The sequence below is a fragment of the Castor canadensis genome, chromosome 13 (genome assembly GCF_047511655.1).
Source record: "Castor canadensis chromosome 13, mCasCan1.hap1v2, whole genome shotgun sequence".
NCBI lineage: Eukaryota > Metazoa > Chordata > Mammalia > Rodentia > Castoridae > Castor > Castor canadensis.
The window spans coordinates 85,875,532-85,899,892 of record NC_133398.1 but is presented as its reverse complement, the minus strand read 5'-3'; the positions used below and the strand labels follow the sequence as shown (position 1 = coordinate 85,899,892).

At 37.8% G+C, this 24,361-nt stretch overlaps 1 protein-coding gene across 2 annotated transcripts in view; it reads right to left on the bottom strand.

The window, feature by feature from the left end:
- Positions 1–418: 418 nt before the first annotated feature.
- Rasef (RAS and EF-hand domain containing) overlaps positions 419–24,361 on the bottom strand; it is an 80,866-nt gene continuing 56,923 nt past the window's right edge. Inside the window, exons 7-17 of one of the 2 annotated variants that reach the window (XM_020153516.2) lie at positions 22,742–22,810; positions 21,083–21,167; positions 20,098–20,186; positions 17,764–17,998; positions 17,346–17,483; positions 17,080–17,227; positions 15,759–15,840; positions 14,460–14,574; positions 10,417–10,536; positions 8,208–8,284; positions 419–3,769 (exon numbers count right to left, since the gene is read on the bottom strand). In XM_020153516.2, coding sequence (XP_020009105.2) covers positions 3,664–3,769; positions 8,208–8,284; positions 10,417–10,536; positions 14,460–14,574; positions 15,759–15,840; positions 17,080–17,227; positions 17,346–17,483; positions 17,764–17,998; positions 20,098–20,186; positions 21,083–21,167; positions 22,742–22,810 — 1,264 coding nt within the window. In that variant the 3' untranslated portion in view covers positions 419–3,663. The remainder of the gene's footprint in view (positions 3,770–8,207; positions 8,285–10,416; positions 10,537–14,459; positions 14,575–15,758; positions 15,841–17,079; positions 17,228–17,345; positions 17,484–17,763; positions 17,999–20,097; positions 20,187–21,082; positions 21,168–22,741; positions 22,811–24,361) is intronic. The other variant, XM_074052161.1, reaches the window with a different exon arrangement.

Sequence of the window (24,361 nt, the reverse complement as noted above, 5' to 3'; positions counted from 1 at the left end):
GCCTCATTCTAGTGGGAGCTCACAGTGAGACTGGAGGAGGGAGGTCAGAGAAAGAGGCTGACCCTCTAGAGGTCATGAAGATGACCAGAGCACATCCTGAAATGCTGCTACAGAAGCTCACTCCTGGACTGGAGGTGTGGCTCAAGTGATAGAGTGCCTGCTTTGCAAGCCTGAAACCCCGAGCAAAAGCTCACTCACTACTCCTAGCCATCATACCCCTCACTGGCCTCCCTGTCATCTTCTGGGCCAAGATGACTTGGCTGAGCCACAGCCATGCAGTCAACCCTTTCTTCCACTGGCCAGCTTGACATGGCCAGAGAAGACAAGTGTTGCAGAGGGAGGGTGTCTTGCAGACACGTCCCAGAATTAAAACTGCTTCAGTAATATCTGCGGTAAAACTGAAGAAAATAGTCAAAAGGCCAAAAGAAGCAGACTTTATTAAATTTATAAGGCACAAAATATTTGTAGTTCCTTAGACATTTGCATTGCCATAAAATTACATTTTATGATAAAACTATTAATGGTTTGAGGAGAAATAAACCATATGGGCAAAATATGGCCCCAAAATATGAAAATGTAAATGATATAAATCAAAATCATAAAAAATTATTTGATTCTCAGAAGCCTACTTAATATATACATATGAACTTTCTTATACACATATACAATAAAAAACCCATAAAACCATCACTCTGAAGCTGGCCACTGTATAAATATGAAAATAAATCTTTATCTTTAACTTCAATTTTATCTTCAGCAGGAGGGATGTGTGGTTTGGATTTATGCAAATCACAACTAGTATTAAATAATCAACTGTTACATAAATCATATAAAGTAGCAAGGAGAAAAATAAATTACAAAAATAAACAGGGCTTAAAGTTAATGGTGAAAAATGCCCCCTTATCCAACATTATTTTCCACAATGAAATTAAAGTATTATCCAATATGTCAGGATACATAAAACAGGAGTATAGCTTAATTGTGATTTTAAAAGCTCTCACAGGAAAAGTAGAGACAAAAGGAATTTCTCCCATAGGAGGATGAAACATATAAAATTAAGCCTAAATTGAGAACATTAAATGTTTGTTCTTAATGAAAATACACTTAAATTTGAGAACACCTTTATGAAATCAAAATGTCGGCAAATACTCAGGATCCTCCATTAAGGCAATTAAGAGTTTTAAGTAGCTTTTCTTTAAACATGTTTGCTAACCAGAGGTATGTCTCTAACCTGAATTACATTGCCAAAATATATATCTGTGCTCAAATAGTTGTTGAAGATTGGTTTTGTCTATTAAAGTCTCCTAGGTTATGTCCTAATCGACTTGAGTGTGCTGGCAGCACAATCCAGAGCCAAAGACCAATACAATTCTTCTGTATTAAAGGTACATTCTTATTTACAGATTGTAAGACAAATACAAAGAGACACTTTGGAGGAAATAAATAAGGGTAAACAGTAAAATGCATACTAATCAGTTTGTACATTAAAACCCAGACACATGTCTCATTGATCAACACACATGTATTAGGTCTGACCACTCCTGAACTTAGGACATTCCACTGGGGCAAACAGCAGTGGAAAACTTTTGTTTTACTATGTCTCACATACCACAAAAATAATATCCTCTCCCACTTCCCATTTATTTTGACAATTTCTCATAAGCAAGGCATTCTTCTTGGTCAGAAATGTTACCTTTTTTATGTGACCAAAGAAACAGCAATCCACTGTAGAGTTACTAAGGATCTAATTTCCCAGTAAAAAATGTCAAATGTCTTCAACAGGGAGAAGACATGATTTTAAAGGTTAAATTGTGTGGTAGGGTGAATATAGTGCAAATACTGTGTACACATGTATGTAAATGGGAAAATGAGATCTGCTGAATCTATTCCAGGAATGGGGGCAGATAAAGGAGAATGATGGAGAGGGTGAATTCAACATGATATATTTGATATATTGTAAGAAATTTTATAAATGCCACAGTGTACCCCCTGTATAACAATGAAAAAGAAAATAAAATGAAGGTTAAATGATGCTGTGGCTATTTACCATTTTTTGTGTGAAATATCTAGTCAACTTCCATTGTAAAAAAATAAAGCTTGATGAATTTAAAGTTTGATCAGACAAATCATGAATAGGAAAAGGACTGCTACATGGCATTATTGTAATTCAGCTAGAAGAAATGCTTTGAACTCATACAGTAAAATAAATAACGGCTACAATTTATGCTTTTGGGTGGGTTACTTGGAGCCTGGGTCTGTATGAATCAAGACAAGTTCAAATCTCTTGCTGGGAACAGCTTAATTGGTTCAGATCACTGAGAGCCAGGCATCGCTGGCCCGCCCTGGGTCCAGTGCTGAGTCACTTGGCTTTTAGACATTTCAACGGGGGAAATCTGTGAAAAACTGCAGGTTCTAGAAGGAAAACAAGACCGATTAGGCCACTGGTGATGAGGAGTCACATTAAACAAAGGAACCTGGCTTGCTTTTTAAGTGGCAATTCTTCTTTCAAGGAATCGTTTTCCAAAACCGTTCATAATACTTCCTTTGTTGTTCATTATTTAAGGACGTTAATGCTCAAAACTGTGCAGTTAGGGGATTGGCGTTGTATTACAGATATTGCACCATCGGGAGATGAATATTTTCATTTGGAAAAATATTAAGTCATTCTAAGTGCCAGTGTATTTTTAATGAGATATAAATCACATGTCATGAAATATATCCTTTCAAAACATGTAACTTAGCAGAGTTTTGGTAAATTCAAAAGTTATGCACTCATTACCATTGTTATAATTCCACAACGTTCTCTTCATCCTCCAGAGCTCACACACCCACTAACAACTAGGCCCAGCTGCCCTCTTTCCCTAAGCTGCTGGAAACCACAGACTGGTGTGTATTTGCAGGGGAGACACTTTCCTGACATTGTACTTTCCGTGTGTGTGGCTTCTGTGATTATAAATATCCTTGTTTCTACATACAACTTTTCATACATGTTTTCTTTACACATAAAAAATTTTCTTTTTCCATCAGAGCCTAAAATATTACCATTTTTCAATTAAATCCTGGTCTCATTTCAGAAAAGAGAAAAATAAATACCCCAGTATTTAAAAATAAAAAAAAGCAGGGATAATCAGAGTCCTTATCTGAGAGGTTGGAGGCCTGCGAGGTCTTGAGGCCAAGCTGCTTGATTCAAAGAGAGGAAAGAATCTAGCATGGACAGGTGACATGGCCAGGATCACCAGGGCAGTGAACAGTGAAGCTAGGGTGAGAACAGTCTTCTATGAGTGCTCTAGTGTCAAATATTGTAAGTAAACACCATTGTAGTTTAACTACACTCTGCCACCTCATGAATCTATGCCAATTATGTCAGTGGTTTCTTCTGTAGCTTTGACCTGAGTATGCGATTTTTAAAACACATTAAAAACATTAGCACATTATGTTTTAATACTCTTATCAAAAGGACAGGAGGGCTGAGATTGCTCACTGAGACACAGCAAAGAAGAGCTGAGGTTCCAGAGGGACTAGAAAGCACAGTTCAGATTTCCCACACTGCAACTCTCTATAGGGCAGTGTCATTAGAATATGCCACTTGATTGTGTAACCAAACAAGTCACAAGTTTCAGTTTTCTGAAAATGAAGCCATCACAGGCAGAGGATGGTTGGGACTTAACCATTACAACAGTTCTTCATCTGTGCTGACTTTTTGGAACCGGTCCCAGCCAGACTGGTGATGGATTTGCTGTCATCTTCCTCGGTTCTTTTCTTCACTTCCCTGAGGAATGGAAGGAAAAGATTACTCAGGTACAAAACTAAGCCACAGATGGCTCTGTAGAAATAAAACCAGCAATGCCGAGTGTTTGCGTGAGCAATCTAGACATTGTTCTAAATTCTTTGTAGGTGTCAACATACTTACTCTTCACAAGACTCTGTAAATTTGTTGTGCCCCATTGTATATGTGAGGAAATAAATATAAAAAGAAGTTAAGAAATTTTCCTTAGGTCACATGAATTGAGAAATGGGATTGAAACCATGACAATGGCTCCAGTGTCTGTATTCTAAGGACCAGGCCAACCTCCTTCCACCCCTCTCTTCTGAGGTGTCAGGATGCCCGATGGTCTGCCACATGTGCAGTTCGCTCCAACATGCTAGGCCCTGCTTCCATACCCAAGGAATACCCACGGTTTTCTATTTTTTAATTACACATGATAATGGAGATAACAATGGATGGTTAAAATCCCAGGAAAACAAAAATATTCCCTTGCTTCTTCCTAAATTTCTTTTAAAAGGCAACACTGACAAAAAAGGCCAATATCTTATGAAAGATCTATGTGAATTTGTTACGGAGATGGTAGAAAATACATGGAAAACTCATAAATTTCCAAACGCAAAGTCTTGGTCATTGTGTCGTAAAAAGCTCAGTCACAATTAGACAGTTTGCTTTGGCTGTAGATTACCATTATTTTGAAATGAGGGATTCAACTAGAGACGTAGGTAAGGTGAGACCTGGAGGACTATGGGCCCATGCTAAGGAGCTTGGACTTTATGTTGTAAACATGGCACTGGCATAGGGTTGTGAGCAAGAGAATAAATATTGATTGAAGTTTTATTTGCAAAGACTATTCTGGAGCTGGGATGTGGCTCAGTGGTACAGTGCTTGCACGAGGCTCTGGGTTCCATGCCCAACAATGAAAAGAGAAATACTGTGATTAGAGCATGGGATGAACTGATACTGGAGATAATCTAAGATAGAACCTCCTGCACCAAGCTAGGAAATTTTGAGGCCTGACCCAAAGCAGAGAGAGAGAGATAGCAATGCATAGACTGAACATCAACAGAGCTCAGAACCCATTGGAGGTAGGATGTAAAGCAAGAGAGGACAGGAAAGGAATCAAGATTGAGCTTGAGTAACTGGGTTAATTACAATTTGGTAGATTCCTGAAAAAAGGAAGAATGAAGAACAAATTTAAAGAAACGGTAACACTTTTGGATTTGGACACATAGTCATTACGTCTATGGAACTTCCAGTTGGTGGCTCAGAATATGTTTATGGCATTTAAAAAAAAAAAGAGGGTTAAAAATATGGAAACAGGAAGTGATCAGCTGAAGATGGTTTCAGAAGCCATAAGGCAGAGACAGTCAGAGAAAGAGAGAGAGAGAGGCAGAGAGATGAGAGAGAAAGGGAGAGGAAGAAGAAGGAGAGGGAGAGGGGCAGGAGTGCAGAATGGAGCCCTAAGTTGACCGAAATTGAAGAGCCAACTGGTGATTCAGGCCAGTAGTGAAAAGTCCCAATTTTGCTACCTTCTAGCTTTGAAAATTTGACCACGTTGATTAAACATTCTAATTCCCAGATTTCTTTCCCTATAAAACAAGTATAATAATCATAGGATCCTCACAAGACAATTTGCATCTCTCCCTTGAGGGAAGTCCAATGGCATCTACCAGCTACAACATACTGTATGGCTTGAGGGTCCTATATTTTCTTTTTGTTCCCTCTATTGTTAAATGCAAGGTCTGCATTTTAGTCCCTTGATATCCCATTGATCCCAGTACAGGACCATGCAGATCCTAAATTCTCATAATAATGCAGATATTATTGAACCTCAAAGCAAATATTATTAAGGGGAGACTAACATTTCCATTTTAGACTTGAGCACTTTTACAAGCAAATCTGAAGGCAGAGCATAAATCAATTAAAGACTTTGCATATTTGCTTTATTCATAATTTTTATATTTAACACATTGCCCAAATGAAGCCATAATACAATAACACACAACAACAAAAACTCCATTTTAAGTGATTTACAAGAAGCTTGTGTAATTTCTTTGTCTAAAGCATAAAAAGTAACTACATTCTGACCATTACACTGTTGAGGTGACCTTGTTATCAAAGTGCCTTTGCACAGCAGTTGTTTTAAGTAAATAAACAAAAGCTGGTTTCTAAGCTACACTGCAAACACAGCCAATACCTGGCTGACTCAGCAGTCTCAGTGCAAGCAGATGGGGAAGAAGCAGGCAGCAAAGGCCGCTCCCATCTTTATGATACAATAAAGAGAAGAGTCCACACTTGGGATGTGACCAGGGCACTAAGTACCAATTTAACTTTAATATGACCCCCAAACCCAACTGGCACTAAATAGAGATTACATTATTCAGTACAGTATGGACAGTCATAGACTGTGAGTGTTGGAAAGGACTTTTGAGATTGTTTTATTCAGCCTCTTTCCTTATTCTACAGATGAGAGACACCTAAAGTAAGACAGACTTGTTAAAGACTCTATGGCTATTTAGGAGAAGATTTAAGAATGGACTTTGAGTCTCCTCCTACCAAAATCTTCCAATATGCTGGATAGCAGCCAATAACCAAGTTCAGCTTGAGAATCTCTTATCCAAAATGCTTGGTCCTGGAAGTTCCTCAGATTTCAGAATTTTGCAAACTTTGGAGTATATAAATTCAAAACAATCCAAAAATCTGAAATGTTCCAAAATTCAAAAATTGTGACAATGAATGTTCATACTCCCAAAATTTCAGATTTTGGAACGCTTAGCATTTCAGAGTTTTGGACTGGAGACACTGACCCTGTAGAAGCATCCTTTCCAAGGATGAGGTGGTAGCAATGCAGTACTCACAGGCCAAGACTAAGGCAGCACCCAGCTCTCACTGAACCTTGGCCCAATGATGCTCTAAAGACCTGTGGGTTTTTCTCCAGCCCTATCTACCTGCACCAGTAGCTACATCACCTCCACCCAGGAATCCTCAGGTACATATTCACAGAACACCAGCACAATTGTTTGAAGAGTGAAAAATCTGCCAATTGAGCAAGTTATTCCATCTTTTCTAAAGGAAATACTGCATTTTGTAGTTTGTTTAACCAAACAGTTGATTTTCTCTATGTATAAGAGGCACATGGAATCCATTATTTGACTGAATATATAAAGGTGTTACTCTGACTCTAATCTGACAAGTGTTGTTATTACAAGATTCTCTTACTAAATACAGACAAAAAAAATCTATGGAACACATGGATCTATACATGTTTAGATGTTTGCCTTATTACTACCTGTTCTATGATACACTCAGAGTCTACTATATTTTTGCTTTAATAAAAGTGATTTCTACTGTTGTAGGACATAGCCATTTCTCACGGACTGATGTCAAAGGGGAAGATGTTCAAGATACTGAATATGAGCCCAGGACATCTGCCATAAACTGAAGTGACACAGGCCACCTGAGTCCTGGGGTCTGTTACCACATTTTTTCAAGTGAAGGTAGCCATCTAGTCCTAGGCCCTAGCTCAAGCACTCTCTGCTAATAGAAATCTAGTCTATCAGACATCTAAATACCAAGTCATTGAAAAGTAGCATTGACAAAGCTGCAAAGTAGTTTAAATGCCAATGTTTATTAGAAGAGATCAATTAATCCTACTAAGGATTCTCACAAAACCTCACAAATAGTCAAGACAAGGATTGCATATCTAGGTTTGCTGCTATTAGAAATCACTGTCCTACATGTTGCTTATGCATATTTTTACTTTTTATTCTCTTGTGTGTGCATGGAGGGGGATATATAATCACTTTAGGCCAGAAAAAATCTTTCCATCTGTATTAGATAAACAAAGCACAAAGAGAAATCTAGCTGCTGTTTGTTATTTCCTTAGATCTCTTCAAGAATTAAAACATGCACATTTACATATAAGTTATTTAATGATGCAATTTTCATTGTAATCTACATCCCAAAATATAATTTATGATTAACACCATTGCCTTAGCTGAATAATTACCTTGGTAATAATTTTGACAAAGTGATTTCAACTGGCATGATGTACAATTTGCTTTGTTAAGTTTTTTCCCCCTTTACTTATGAAAATGTCATAATTAGCTGTATTCATAATAATTCCTGGAGATGACTCATACAAGTCAACTATTATCTTTGTGGTGACATCTTGCAAAAATGTCAACAACACCTCAGATGCACCTGTTTCGTTTGGCACTGATGATATTTTGCCAATGTTCATAAATAAATGAGCAATATTTCTGGATTTTATAGTATCCATGTGTATTTGTTTCTCCTATCATAAGTGAAAGACAGGACAGTGTTTTGGAATGTATATTCTAAATGCATGTTATGGCCAAGGAATCTGACACATACATTAGCTAAATGAAAATTCAAACTAAACCCAATCTAGTTTTTGAAATGCAAGGCACATCCTTACCGAGCAAGATGGAGAACAGCTTCCACTACATTGGATCCATCTTTGGCACTTGTTTCACAGAATAATGCCCCATAGGTCTGCAGAAAAGAAGTAAACACAATTAAGTTAAGGCTTCAAGTGGTTCTCCTGAAGTTTTAGTTATAAAAAAAAAAAACAAATTATATTTTCATGTTGAGCATGCTAAAAATGACTAATAGGTAAGAAATTGAATTCAGAGTTTCAGTACTTAAAACAAATAACAAGCCTGAGTATAGTTATTCCAAGAATACCTATTAGATGATTTTTATTTTGCCTGAAAAATATAAAATTTCATGTTTTTCTTCCAACAGTCATACACTTAATACTAAATGTTTTCTATCAATTAATTTCAGAGAGATAAAAATGAGAGCTTATGGTAACCACTCAGGAATTAAATGTCCATCAAAAGTCTGCCTGCTTTGGGCTGGAAGCTTAGGCTACCCTCTTTCACACTATCATCTCCCATCAGAAGCCAGCAGTCTCTGTGTTGCTAGACCATGGTCTAGTCCTCTTTTGTTTATCTTCCCAGCAGTTATGTTTATAATAACTGCTCATATCATTCTTCTGTTCTAAATCTTTCAGTCCCATTCTTCTTCAGGATATGTTCAAATGCTTTTACATGACCAACCAGGCCTTGCTTGTTGTGACGTTGGCCAATCTCCCAGCCTTACCTTCCATTGTATCCCCTCAATCACAAGCCTCCAGTTTCTCTAGCTTTCCTGTATTTCACTAGTGCCCCAAAATCCTACTTACTTTGGGATCTTTGTATCTGTTCTTCCAATTACCTATACAACCCTCTACCTCAACTACCCTCTCCAACAGTCTGATTCCTTCCTGCTTCTTTTTACTTCTAGGTAACCTTTCCTTGAAGTTAAGATTAAGAAGTTTCTAATCTTCAACATGTCTTCAGGTCTCCCTATCATAGAACCTCACAGAGGTTTTCTCTGGATAGTGTTTGCCATAACTGTAATTGCTGGAATTCTGTTTAAGTCTTTGTCTAATAAGTGGGAGACATTTTCTCTTAAGAAAGGAAAATTGGGTGTCTTGTGGGCTTGAATGTGGGTTAAATATTCTGTGTAGGACAAGGGGAGAATTTGATAACTGCTGTGGAACAGAGAGAGTGAGAAGAGGGTAACAGTGGTGAAAGACTTCACAATAAGATCTGTACTGAGCAGCCCCCAAATGCATAGAAAATTATGCACGTCACAAATGAAGGTATGTCTAGTGGAAATAGGTGATGTTGCACCTGACTTCTGTAGCCAGGTATCCAAGATGTGCAGGGTGAAACAGAGGTTACAGGAGGATGAAAGTCATGATATGCAGTAGGAAGCAAACTTTGGGAACTGAAGAGGAATACAACTGGCAGGAACCAAGAATTTCTAGATCTGAGAGGGACCATGTGGAACAGATTCTGCCACATAGACTTCATGGCTTTAATGTCTGTCTCCCCCAGGCAGTAAACAATGCAAGAGCAAGGACTGTCTTCTTTGCTCTCTGATCTTTGTCCAGCATATACCGAAGTGCTGATCACATTGTGGACACAATTAAGCATGTGTTGAATGTATCTCTTATGCATTTAATTGTCTAGTTTTAATATTTGTCATATTTGGTCTGCAATTCTAATATTAAAACAAGATTTTCCAGCTTAAAGTAATGAGTGAAACATTGCCTACAGTAGTAATTTACACAGGTGTCAACTTAATCCACTATGCAAATCCATAAACCAAAATAATTTCAGAGTATTCTAAATAAGCAGAAATGTTAAGAGGAATACCTACACAATACACTGCACCATATTCTGCCCTCAGCATGGCAACCCTCTGGAACAAAGCCCATTTTTACAAAACAGAAAGCTCATTCTATTTTCCTTCCTCTGGAGTTCTAGAATCAAGAAAGATTCTAGGAAGTGGGTGAAAGTCAAAAGAAGATGAGGCATTCATTTTATCGATTCTTGTCAATGACAGTCAATGGTAGAAAATGATGATGGGATCATCTTGCCTTCTGGAGAATTTTACTTCTAGCAATAATGAATTACCTTCATGAAGGAGCAAGGCACTGGAAACTCCACTAGATAAACACCACAGATGCCTTGTCAAACAGGGTGGAGGTTTATCAACAACCTCTTATGCAAAGGTAGACAAAAGTGAAAAGCCTGGGTTTTCTTCCAGTTCCAACCTATCCTCATGCTTACCATGGCCAGTTTTTCTCCAAAATATCCTGGGACACATTTTTGTCCTTCTGCAGCAGCAGTGTCACGAAGATCAGCTTTGTTTCCAACCAACATGATAGGAATAGTTTCATGAGTTGCATCCTACAATGAAGAAAAAAACCCAATTCGGTATACATCAAATATTGAACAAATTAAATGACAACAGTAACAACAGTCATAACAGCAGCAGCTGCCATTGTCCTACTGCCCAATGTGTCAGATGCTGCATAAACATGAACACAGTACCGCTGCATTCATAATCATTTTATGACATATTTTGGAAGAGCAAAGTATACATTTATTATGAATGCCCAAGTCTCATTGCCAATTTCAACAATACAATTATTAACATTATATTTAAGTTAACTATCACTAAGCCTCAAAATATTTCTAAACACTGCCATACATTGTTCCCAATTTCAGGTGAGCAAACTAAAATTCAGAGAGGTTAAATGATAACATGTAAGGGCCAAGGCCTGGGCCCAAACTGATTGTATAATGCCGCAACTACTCAATGCTCCATGGTTGGGTAATAAAAAGGGTAAAAGTTACCCAGATCAATCAGATTTACAGCAAAGAAAATATGTATCTAATTTCCTATCTGTAACCCTCAAAGCTCTACAAACCAAAATAAACTTAAGAGGAGTGAGCACAGACATTTGGCTGGATGCCCATACAATGCTCTACAACTACAAGTAAACTTCATTATCCCAGGTGCAAAACACAAGCAATTATTCAACTACCATGGGACAAAACTGGGCCTTGAAAATTCCACATTTACCACTGTTTGGTTTAGAAAAAAAGCAAAATATTTAAGTCCTAAAGGTCAACAGTTTTCTTATTGAGCCAACTGTCAGTCATTCCAAATAAAAAAGTCTAAAGCTAATGCTCCCAATCAGCATATGCAAATTGACCTGCTCTCCCAGCATGCACTCTCAGTGGTGCCTAAGGTTTGAGAGCAAGGCTAAGTCTGAAACCCAGGCAATCTCATCAGTTGGCCACTCACTGGCTATATAAGACCAGGCAATTTTCTCGAAGCTTCTGCCACCATTTCTCTATCTGTAAGATGAAAGGGTTCATAAGCACATTTTCTACCTAATCAGGTTACAATGAGAATAAAAGAATATGAGTTAACTAGCACAGAAAATAAGTTTCTGGTTAGTAATCAATAGGAGTGGCAATCCTGACCCAAATGTGGAAATTTCTCTTTGAAGTGACTGAAGATATATCGGGTACTCATTCAGATTGATGGTACACCTGGTACCAAACCAAGACAGGAGCCTTAACATGAAGCTTTGTTAGACTTCTGTACTCTTCGGACAATTAATCTTTGACTGGGCACATGAGTTTAGCTAAAGCAAAGCAGAGAAAGGAGTGAAAGGTCCTCCCATAAACTAACTGCTCCAACTATTAATGAATTGTCTTCTTTGATGAACTCCTCAGGACTCATTGTGTAATCATTAATCAAAAGTTCACTTAAGTTGACCTGGAAGCTGAGCATCTAAATGACTTCCCAAAGTCACAGAGGTAAAAACTGGCACCTCTTCAAGTCTGACTTAAGCATCACCCTCTTAAGCCTCTGAGGCTACCCTGACCACCTAACAAAAACTGCTGCCCACTCCATTACAGGACCCTGCATGTAGCAATTTTGTTTCTGTAACATTAGTTACTTTCTGTCCTTATTTGTTGGTTGTTATCTGTCTCTGCCACTAGAAAACAAGGGCCATTAAGGATAAGACACTTTGCTTTATTAACTGATACATCGCAGGCACCTAAAACTGTACATGTACACACTGGGAACTAGAAAAACATTTTGTGTGTGTGTTTGTTGGTTTTGTGATCCTGAAGGTTGAACTCAGAGCCTCATGCTTGCTACACAGGTGTTCTGCCCCATGCCCCAGCCCTTTCTGCAGTGGTTATTTTGGAGGTAGAGTCTTGCTTTATGCCCAGGCAGGCCTGGATCGAAACCCTTATATTTGTACTTTCCATGTAACTGGGAAGGCAGGTGTGTTCTACAGTGCCCAGATTTTATTGGCTGAGATACAGTCTCACAGATTTTTTTAGCCAGGCTGTCCTAGAACTGCAACCTTCCTGATCTCTGCCTCCTAAGTAGCTAGGATTACAGGCTTGAACCACCATGCCCAGCCACAATTTTGAATATGGAAAAGTCAGGAGAAATCTTACAGTTCAAGTATCTCCATTTAGCTCTTACCTAATTATTCATTCAACAAATTATTCAAGATAGGCAAATACATAGCCATAATTTTATTTTATCCACAATTTTATTATAATATCTTATAACTCAATGGCTTTCAATCAAGGTATGCCAACTATCAACTCAAAGAGTGCACTCACCACTGACAGTCTACTGCTTTTCAATCCTATGGCCTATCTCAGACATGGCACCATTCATTTCTACCCAACTTAGAGCGGTCACATAAATGGTCCTTATAGTATAGCCCAAGTTAGAAAAAGTCATGGAGATGTTTCAATGAGCCCATACTTTTTCTACAGTGAAACTCAAATGCCTCACATTTTCTACTTTTTTCCAATAACAAATTTAAGAACTCATTGAATACAGTTTTCTTCCTTTCAGATTCTGTGAAAAGGTGAAACCAACGGCTGAAAGGGTTATTTGCTACACACGTGCTTAACAATTCTGGTTGTGGGCCTCTTTACATAAGGGCTTTTTCTCTGTGGCTGACCTTGCCTTTTGTGCCTCCTTTTCTTGAACATAATCCAAAGATTTACAATGAATACTAAGCCCAACATTTCAACAATGAAAAGTTTTGCTCAGGATGCATTGCTCTAGCAATGTTCCTGTGAGTAGCTACCTTTCATGTACACACTAACTGTATCTTGGCATTCATTAATCAAAAGCTTCTACTAATCTGCCTCTTGCTCTGGTGCTTTATCAAAGTAGCAACCAGTATAGAATCGGAAATTCCAAAAAAAGCCTCATTATATCCCTAACCATTCAATAAATCTAAACAGTACCATATACTCTACACCTTAAGTTTCTCTTAATAATTGAGAGTAATGTTTCTTTCTTTCTTAGATATTAGAGAAGTGAATATAGCATGGAGATTTTTGTGAAGTAAATAGTACATAAATATGAATGTACTTTTATTGAATTATAGTGATTTTAAGTTATGATATTTTGGTAGAACCACATTCATATTTATTTATTATTATTGAATTCTTATTGCCAACTACAATTAGGTATTTCTCTTATTACTTCTTTAGTTAGAAAGAAAACATTACATTCCAGAGGATAACTTGAGATCATAAACTAATCAGTCCTGTTTAACCACTACTGTAATTTAATGTCTGCTTAAAATTATAGATGACACCTACTTAATTGAATAGTTTTATTAGACACTATTTTATTTTAAGAAACTATGCTGAACCAAAGATTGAACTACAGTTTATTATCGACTCATACGTGTTGACAGCACACTAAATATGGTCAAAATCATTTCCTGCTTTTAAAAATTATTTACCATGAAACTAAGTGATAGGAAAGTTCCTCACATGAAAATCACCATCTTGTTTAACCACAGATATCACCTCAGATATTAAAAATGCCAATTGGTATTTCAGATGTCTAAGTACCCCACAACACAACCTGATTAAGGTTGAGAACATAGTTGCAGTGGACTTTGGCTCTCTGCACATGCTTACACACCCTGCCACACTGGACACCCAAACCACCACCTTCTTATTTGCTTTTTAGCTTATTTGCCTTTTACATTGATTGCATCCAAAAAATGACTTTATCTATAAAAAATCTTGTAAGTTTTATTTCCAGAAGCTACCTCCTATAGTGTCCTTGGCTTTGTGTAACGCCTAAGGAAGTGCTGCCAAGTATACTGGAAACACTGCCTCTAGCATGCCATTTTCTTGATGGCTTGAATCAATGAATTATACTCAAGTTCCCTGCAGAAAGGAAAAACAAGAGCACTTTCCAAGATGGTCTACAATACTCCCATGTAATTTTCTGTTTCTTCATTTTGGTTCCTTACCTCAACCATATCTACCCATTCTCGTACGTTAAGAAAGCTTTTCTCACATGTAACGTCATACAACAGCAAAACACCATCTGCTTTTCTGAAGTAAGACTTGGCAATACTTCTGAATCTGAGAAAGAAAAAAGCACATCATCACTCAGACAGCTGGGTGTTGCCTTATGCGTCACCTCCTTTATGCTCATTGTTTCCTCATCTCAGTCCCAAGTGAGGAGAACACAACAGTGACATATTGCTGTGAACAGCCATCCCCAAGGCCTTCAACAACTCAGTGAAAGTTAAGAGGATAAGGATCGGAGTGACTGCCTTTGAAAACCAATCACTTTCTCTATGAAACAATCCCAAGAATGTCTACTAAAGCCAAAGCATAACCATAGCAATGGGGAAAGAATAATTTTTAAAATTTCAACTTCAGCAATAATGAAGTGTGGCACAGAGGAAGCTGGAAGGAAATGCACATTACAGCAATGCTATTTTGGGGTTGGTGGTTAATGAAGAAAAATTAACAGTATGGAACAATGTGCCAGAACTTACGCATCTTCATGGGCACAGAATCCAGTGGGGGAAGGGCATACCTTAATGTATGCATGTCCCAACTCTAAACCAACTATGGTATTTTACAAGTATTTTAACTAGGAAATATCAACCACAGATATCTTTAAAATGTTGAAACTCCCAGTCTGCTAGAGAATATGAGCTCTACAAGGGCAGGAACTGTGTCTCCTTATTGACCACTGTGTCTTAACACACTGAAGAGTACCTGGCTATAGAGGCAGGCACCCCATACTTATTTGTTGAACAACTGAGTAGACTCTGTCTCCAAAGAGTTACCCAAAATTAAAACCTATGCTTGATGTTTCTGTTATTGGCAATGAATGTAAATCTGCTACTTAACTTGCATATCTGCTTTTGAATCAAGGGGATCTGACAGATTCTCTGCTCCCTCATTTATTGATGCACAGATAAGCAGGTCCTCACACTATCAAAGTATTTGGGAACATTGTACCTAAATTCTCTAGTTAGGAAAGTCTACTCTCATTGTCCCAAACACTAGCTCAAAAGAAATTTAAAGATTCTCTTCTCACACAGCTAATATATACATAAAGGAGGAAAGGATGTGGAGAAAGATGAGCATTACTGAGATTGTAATATGCCTTATTATAAATATATGTAAAGCATGTGTATGATTATAATGCATATTAATATTATATAATTATGGGTATAAACAATATCAAGCATCCTCCAGGGCTTCTTTTGCAAACCTAAGCAATCAAAAGCATCATGAAAAGCACTTGCCTCTCTTGCCCAGCTGTATCCCAGAGTTGCAGAACTGTTTGCTCTCCATCTACAATGAGAGTTTTCATTTGGAAATCAACTCCTATAAAGGAATATGAGAGCAGAGAACATAACATAAATAATTCCATTAGTTTGTGACTTTCAAGCCCCCTTTAGATGACAGAAAAGCCAATAAGCCAAAGCTCAGTGAGGTAGAAAGGAATGAACATGGCCTTCAAAGACAGTGATCTTCAAATAATAACTAAGGAAGACCACACATATGCATGCAGATGCACTGCCTGCAGGGTGGCTGACTTGGGAAAGGCTTAATCAACAGAAAAGGGAAAATCTATCCCAGATAATTAGATGAATTCATGCCTATGTGAGTGTGCACACAAGAAATGCATGTGTATATGTATGCATGTATACATGTTACACCCACATTGATATGAAAGTATATGTATGTGTTGTGTGTATACATACATGTATATGTGTGTGAATGTATATGTTACAAGTATGTGTATACATATACAAGCATGCATTTATCTGTGTGTGATACATGTAAATATACATACATGCATGGGTATATATGAGTAAAAATTTTATGGTCTCTAGCAACTAAACCAAATACTATAGTCTTCATATGAATTAAATTGAAGGGAATTTTCAGCTTTGTTATCTTGAAGGGTATATTAGAGAATCATAAACTAAGATACCAAATTTGAAGAGGGCAATCAATTTGTTTTAATATTTTTGGTTATCAGAATAACTCTCTAGATGAAGAAAAAATGGTAATTTGGATATTTTCAGACCCTTTTATTGATTATTATGTACATTTTAGAAATCAAGTTACTACTGAATCTCTTGCTATGAAGCTGGAGAAGGGAACATACATCTGGCTATGATTCTGACCATGACAAATCCACCATTAACACTGTCACTTTGTCAACACCCAATGTCACCTTATCAGAAAAGCAGTCCTTGGTCACCCTGTATAAATCTTTCCAAACCTCATATTTTAAAATTTGTTTTCACAAAAACATCCTACTTGACTCTGGAAATACATGTGTAATAAAAGAGGCTAACATCTCAGGATGATTTGACTAGCCAATCAGATTCCTGTGTTTTGTCAATTTTCCTTTGCTAAAGTTAGACTTTAGCCAAAACAAAGAAGGATCATTCTATAGACAAAGCTACACACACACAAACACACACACACACACATAATTCCCCTACATACTTGAATGTACACAAAGATGTCTGTTTATCTGTGTATTTAATCCCTAAAGAAAAGAAACTCAAGCTAAAGAAGACAGCTTTTCCATTATCCATTGAGCCGTACCCAGGGTGGCACTTGTGTTTCCTCGAAATTCGTTCTTGCAAAGTCTCATGAGGAAGCTGGACTTCCCCACTGCAGCGTCCCCAGCAAGCACAATCTTGTAAGCTTTCTGAGACTTGGGAGGTTTGGAGTCGTCACTCACCATGTCTGTCTAGGCGAAAAAAGCCACAGAAGGTGATAATGGAAATACCAGGTTATTTTCCAAATAAGTGACATGGCACAGAAAATGAACAGCATTCATGAATAGAAGGGTCTCAGAAGCTACCTACTTGAGGCGAAAGAGCCAAGATGGGCTTTCTGGAAGAACTAATAGTGCTGCCTTCACTGACAGACCCTTGAGGCTTCAAGTCTAAAACAGAGGCCACACCTTCTGAATCATATGTTTCTTCATCCCTTATATCAGGAACCTGTTAAAAACACCAGCAGTTAAAAGGAAAGTCTTTGATTACACACATACATATGGACCAAGGAAAACTATGCAGCTGACTCTACAATCAATTTGATTATGGAATACAGTGGCTCTGAAGAGTAAATTTGTGAGAATTTCCCCTAACATTGTGGCAAAAAATTCTACTGACTGTCATATTTGTGATCTTAACAACACATGCTCATGACAGATACATGTCAAATATTGGTGGAAGAGTTCAGTCGAAGCCAGGTCTCAGGGGTAGTGGTTTCAGGACTTACATCTGTGTCTGAAGCGTCACCCCCAAAGCTCTCCTGTGTCCCATGTGAATTCTGAAATCCCCTCTGGTGCTTGTATTCCAGTTCGGAGTCATACTCATTGGAATCTCTCAGGGTAGACAAGCCACTGTCAAAGCAGCTCTCAGGCAAGCTGTCAACTTCATAATTCATCCTCTGCATAGGATCACAGAGAGCTAATGACTCACAATCCTCATCCACATAAGAAGAGTGGGATGACCTAATAATGAAAGAAGAGACTGCTTTACTTGAGGGTTCACAATGCTCAAGAATACACAGGTGACAGACATGAATGCAACTGAGGAAAATAACATCTTCACTTGCCAAGACTGATGTATTTCTTCCATGATCTAGCATCAGGGGAAACCAACAAATATTCAAAGCAGCATTGTTTATTCTATGCAAAAATCATTTATGAAAAAGACCCTCAAATAAAACACTTAAACTTGGCTATGTTTTAAAAAATCATCTCATTTTTGATACAAAAGAATTAGATGTAAATGCAATCCCAAGCTGTATTAATAAGAATGTACACAGAGCCTTTTTATTTAATGTGGTCAGATCATATTTTGAATAGCATGTGTATTTCTACAGAACACCTCTACATAAAAGGGAGGCCCAGAAGCCATATGGGAAAGCAACCACAATGATGTGAGACTCAAAATGCCTCTGATATGAGGAATGGTTCAGTGTACTCAATTTTAGTCTTAATGGCTTTTCTCTTCAAACACTTTGAAAAGCTAACAGATGAAGAAGAGTATAATTTCTCAGAGAGCCTGAAACAAAAAATGGCCAAGTGGTAAACTTTTCTAGGAGACAGATTTCTGATCAATGTGGTGAAAACAATAGGCAATGACAAATGTGTGTCTTTGGAATGGTTTGACATAAGATGAATTTCTTGCCATGTCTTGTAGACATGTAGTTTGGAAACACACCTACAGGAGGTGTTTCATAGGGAGGTACCTCAAACAAAGGGTAGAACTCCCTACTTCCAGGTATCTTTCCATTTGTGTAGCACTAAACTTAATACATATCCTCTCAAAGGTAAATCACTCCTACCTTTCCAGATAGGTTCATTACAATTAACTATGAAAATTGTGATCCAAGTTAAATTTTTGTTAGGGTTCTCACACAAAACACAAAACTAAAACAAATTTGCAAGTTAAAACTAAATAAAGCTATACAAATTAAATGTACATGCTTTTATTAAGTGTTTGTATTAGCATGAAAAAGAAAACACACTGAACTTCAGAGATAAAATTAATCACTCCCTGCAGAGGAGCATCAGTGCAGGCCATGGTGCCTCCAGCCCTGGTCCAAAATGATGAATGCATGCGAGCTGTGTTCTTGTCTCTCAGAGCACTGGTGATGTGAGGACACTGAGCCTTAGAACATACCGTGCAGCTGTTCTAGTCTACTACCTGTGGGCCTTATTCATGGTGTCTACTATTTCAAAAGTAAATTGTGATGAAATTTCTGAAATAATTTTGTGTTATGTGGCTTTCTCTACTATTTGCTTAAAAATTACTTTAAACATTAGTCCACAAAAGTAATATCACACCTACACATTTTTTAAAGTCTTCTCAGTAGCAGAGTTGTCAACTACTTATAAAGAAACACGCTATTAAGATTTTTATTTAGCAAATCAGTGAACAATAATCTGGATAGTATTTTTTTAAAAGTGCTCACCACTAAGTTTTGGTAAAAGAACTTCCTGAGAGGCAACCTGACCTTTTCTATCACCAGCATTTTTCTTTATACTGAAAATACCCCTTTCAGAGGGGATAAACATGAGAGGGGGAAAAAATAACACACGGAGAGCCAGAAAACCTTGGTTTATGACTTCACTTCCACTTTCCCACTTTGACATGTTGACTGTCAACAACAAATACACACACACACACTCACTCACTCTAACACATACAGTGATCTTTAATCACTTATTACTAGATCTCAAGAAATAACAAGCCAAATATTTCATTTCATTTGATTAAAGTTAGGGCTAAATTCCAACTTTTGGTACATCTCTGTTATTCCTTCAATATAGTAACTCATAAACCTCTACTAACCACATTTCTCTTTTTTGATAGTTTCCTTTTCCTGTGACATAGCTCACATAAAATTATTCTGACCTATTAAACATTTTACTTAGTTTTCACCTGGTTCAGGTTTTATAACTTTCAAGTAAGATCTTAGAAAAATATAAATTGGTGTCCAAAATAGATTCCATTATCTTAATTCACCTTTAAGAAAATTTACCTTCCTTTTAAGTTTGATCTAGAGCTCTCAAATAAAGAAAATAAGTAGGTGTTAACATACCTGTCATAGCCCAAAGGTTGAGGAGAGTGACCATTAAATTTGGGACTGCTTCTAGAAATTGTATTCCCAGGTGATATATTACTTAAGCGCTGTAATACACAAATAGTTAATTAATGTCCCATGCAACACTTTCCATATACACACAAACACAATTCAACTTCTAACATAACTAAAAGTTTGGGTTCCTATATGTCCCATTGTGAGCATAAAAATCAATTGGAAAATGGGTGCAAAGATAACTGACCACAGTTTTCTTTCTGCATCATTAGATCTTCAGTCCAAACTCTACTCTATATTCCACAAGGAGTATCCTGGCTCACATGATGTCCAGGGCCCTGTAACATCAACTTCCTTGGGCTTATTTATCTCTTCTGGAACCATAATTTCATGTAGTGACTGACTCTCCCATATCCAAACATGGCACCAGAATCTTATGCTTGAAACTGAGCCCCAAAAGTGAGTAAGAGCCTTCGTGATAGACAAAATCTTGAGAAGGTCCTAAAATTCCAAATGGGACTTAGGAGGGTTTGAAATCCAAGGCACTTGTTCTGACATTCTCACTATCATAAAGAACACTATCTCTAAAAGCAACTCCCCCCCCAAGCCAGAATCACATCTCCCTCCTCTTGACTGGCAATACTTCATTTTACCACCACGGGGTTTTCTGCTGCTTCTTCTTCTTCTTATTGATCTATACACATTTTTAATATCTATTACATTAGAACTCTTTCAGGGCAAAAATCCTATCTTATTCATCTTTCTCTAGTTTCCTAGAATGTCTAACTTAAGAGTTGGCAAACATCAGGCATTTATTTCTGCAAATGGATAGCAAACTTTTTTAAGTTGGAAAACTGTGGTCTCTATTTTAGGAAAAGAGCTTCTTATCATTATAAAGACCCAGGAAGTTTTCCTCCAAGATATTATATGATTTTTATCAAGACAGGTAATCACTAGAAAGAACAAAATATAGAATATCATCCCATACCAAGGATCTGTTGAACTTGCTGTAACTGTTTTCTAGGGCACTTCTTAGGCCATCGTTACTGTCATGTAGCTTCCGGTTAGCTGTTCTGCACAGCAAAGAAATAGATTGACAGATATGGAAAGTATTAGTGGGAATCAATGTCATCTTTTCTTTTCAGTTGGTGACATTCAGAACACAGAATTACTTATCATCTTTTGTAACATTCTACCACTTTGCTTCAAACCTCAAAAACTAAGATCATAATTTATTACTCAAAATATAACAGATGAATTAATTAGTTATCTCTCTTTAAAGGTCTTGGTAGTTTGAGAATACATTAATTATGCTGTGGAACTCACTCTTGCTTCAGGTAGCACACCTATTTGAATAGGTTTCATGCCCGTCTGTTTGTCAGATGCCTGAACCCAGCCAGCCTCACACAGCAAGTGGCCAGGCCTGGATACAGTGTGTTACAGCATACTGGCTGTATCCTACTCATGCATCCTACTCATGACCTGGTGGTACTTCTGCACCAAGTAAACACCAGGATATTGATCTCAGACAGAGAAGAGTCCAAATCCCAACTCAGGTACTTACTTCACATGACACTGTGAAATTGTTTAATGTCAGAATCTCGCTTGGCTGCAAAATGAGGATAATAACAGAGCCCCTGCCTCACGGAGTAGCTAATCTTTCCTTCCTCATGGCCACCTCATCCTTCAGAACTCAGCTGAAGTGTCACTCCCTCTAGGAACACATCATGGGTCTTCTTAGATAAGCCCCCGATTCCCTTAGGGGACATGCATCTTTCCTTTCCCAGACTGCTTACATTTGGTATTTTGTATTTATTTCTATAACTACTGATCAGTTTCTGTCTTCCTTCTCTAGACTAACCCCATAAAGAAAGAGGTTTTTTTTCCTCTCAGACTTACCACTCTATCCTGGTGTATTTGACCCATAAAAGCTACTAACTGACAAATCTATTGAATGAATACATGAATGAATAGAACTGTTGTAATAAATGAACTCTACAGTTACCACAGGTGAGACTTCATATTCAAAAAGGGTAAAGAAAAACTTATCAAGCCTGACTTTTACTTCATGTGGTGAACTCAGAAGAAAATGCTGCATTGGTGAAAAGGAAAAATAAAGGGAGGGGGAAGGGTGTCAAGGTTTTGAGGGGAAGACCCTCATAGGATGGAATTACTGCAACTTAGTTATGAAGTTGACAGATAGGTGCATTTCTTGGAAAGAGAAAAAACTGGGAAAAATATACACCTAAATAAGCATAATAAATTGACAAAGAATGGTGGTATAGGTGCCATCCTGGGGCACTCACAATGTGAGACGCCTGACAAGCTCTCAGTGTGCAGTCTGCAGAGAAAGCTGAGAGGTCAGGGCTGTTATTCTTCACAAAGGTGTAATAACGGCGAGCTGCACATACCAGCTGGCTTGCAAGGACTTTTAAGAACTGTATTCCCTGCATTGGAATAATTTATTTAGGATTAGTCACATCAGAAAGCTGAGGGTCTGCCAAATGTAACATAGTGAAAAGAAGTAATACACCGACCTGCAAAACAGGTCTTGAGAAAATGGTGACTCCTGTTATATGTGGCACGTTTTACTAACAAAAAAATAGGTAAAATGTGAGTGCAAAGAGCATTTTATATGAGAACTTACTGGAGTATTTCAATTTGCCTCTCAAGATTATTTCGATCTTCTGTGTATTCTCGGATTATTTCCAGATCCCTGTAAAATTATATTTTATATTTAAATGAGAATTGTGTGTCAAGTCCTTACCAATACCTACTTTCTTAGGTGCATTTTTGCATTTTCAAAACGCATGAATCCTTAATCATGGTTTTACTTCGGCTCACTGCTCCCACTCTGTCTCCTGTGTTGTCACAGTCTCCAATCTTTCTGAGACTCCACCCATGCCCCCACGCCCTGTGCCTCCTTGTGCAAAACTGTCCCATGTCTGAGCTTTCTCCCTCGCATCACTACTCTGCACCCACCAGCTCCTCTTGCCCTCTCCCATGGGCCTGGCCTGTTCCTCTAAATCCATACTGCTCCTAAGTCCCCTCCCCCACATGGTCACAGTAAAAGGTCCCTCAGTCCTCTGAACCTTCTCTGCTCCTTCCAAACCTTTCCAAATCTCAGATCCCCTTATTTCCTCCTTTTTTATGACTCCTGACCTCTTTCCTTTGCTAACCTGACACCAAAGGAATATCTACAGAAACAAGCTTTCTGGGCTCATGAGAAAGTCACACATGTGATCCCTCTGTTGTTTTATTACAGAGACACTGGCTTCCTCTTCAAACCATGCATTCAGAGCCAATGTCTCTCACTTCTAGGCCCATCACTAGCTTCCAATGACCTTAGGCTATGAAGTTTTATGCACAATAACCTAGCCACTCACTCCAAGAATGATAAAGCTAAAAGTTTCCTAATTGTCTATAGGAATTTAAGTGATTTTTAACCAAAAATTCTGGGGCCTTTCAGTACATCCTTAAACTAGCTGTTAAACTTCTAAGTTTTTTTTTAAATTTTGCTTTCCCATCATAAGCATTTCTTTTTGTCTGATAGTCCTTCCCCAAAGCAGTCTTATCCTTCCCTATTTCCTGCCTTTTCCTTGGCTATTCTCTCACTTGGGACATCTCTGAGTCCCTCTTTTACATCTCTAAATGAAGACAATGAAGATTCCTATCTAATACTGGATTCTGTGGATGGAATGAGTTAATACAAGTAAAGTATCAAGGATAGTGCCTGTCAGATGGCATTGCTACCAATGTCAGTTGCTGAGGCTGCTGTCACTGGCGCCTCTTCCCCTGCATCAACACAGGCCTATCCCTCTTCCTATGCTCACCTCTGTCTCCTCAGTAACAAGGACTAAACAAAGAGAAAACCTGTGTCATCTCATGGCAATGAACACCAACCATGACACTGCTGGAGCATTGTTTCTGACATTGTTTAGCTCTTACATGTTTAGCCCAGAATCCCCTTAGTTTTTGTTTTCCTCACTAAATGTGAAGTTCTCAATTGCAAAGTCCACATCTTTTCCTTTTGTTTTATAGACTCCAAAACTGGAACTCCTAATCTAGTTCATGTTTCATTGTTTTCTATTATAAGACCTTAATTCTGATTAAAGTTTGCAAACAAATAAAAAAAAAACCTTTCCCCAAGTGCACAAGTACAAGGGTCATATTTATGTTCCCTATGTAAATACCCATGTGTATATCTCTTATGTATAAATACATGTCTCTGTATGTAACAGGTTCTATATTATTAAAACCAAACTGC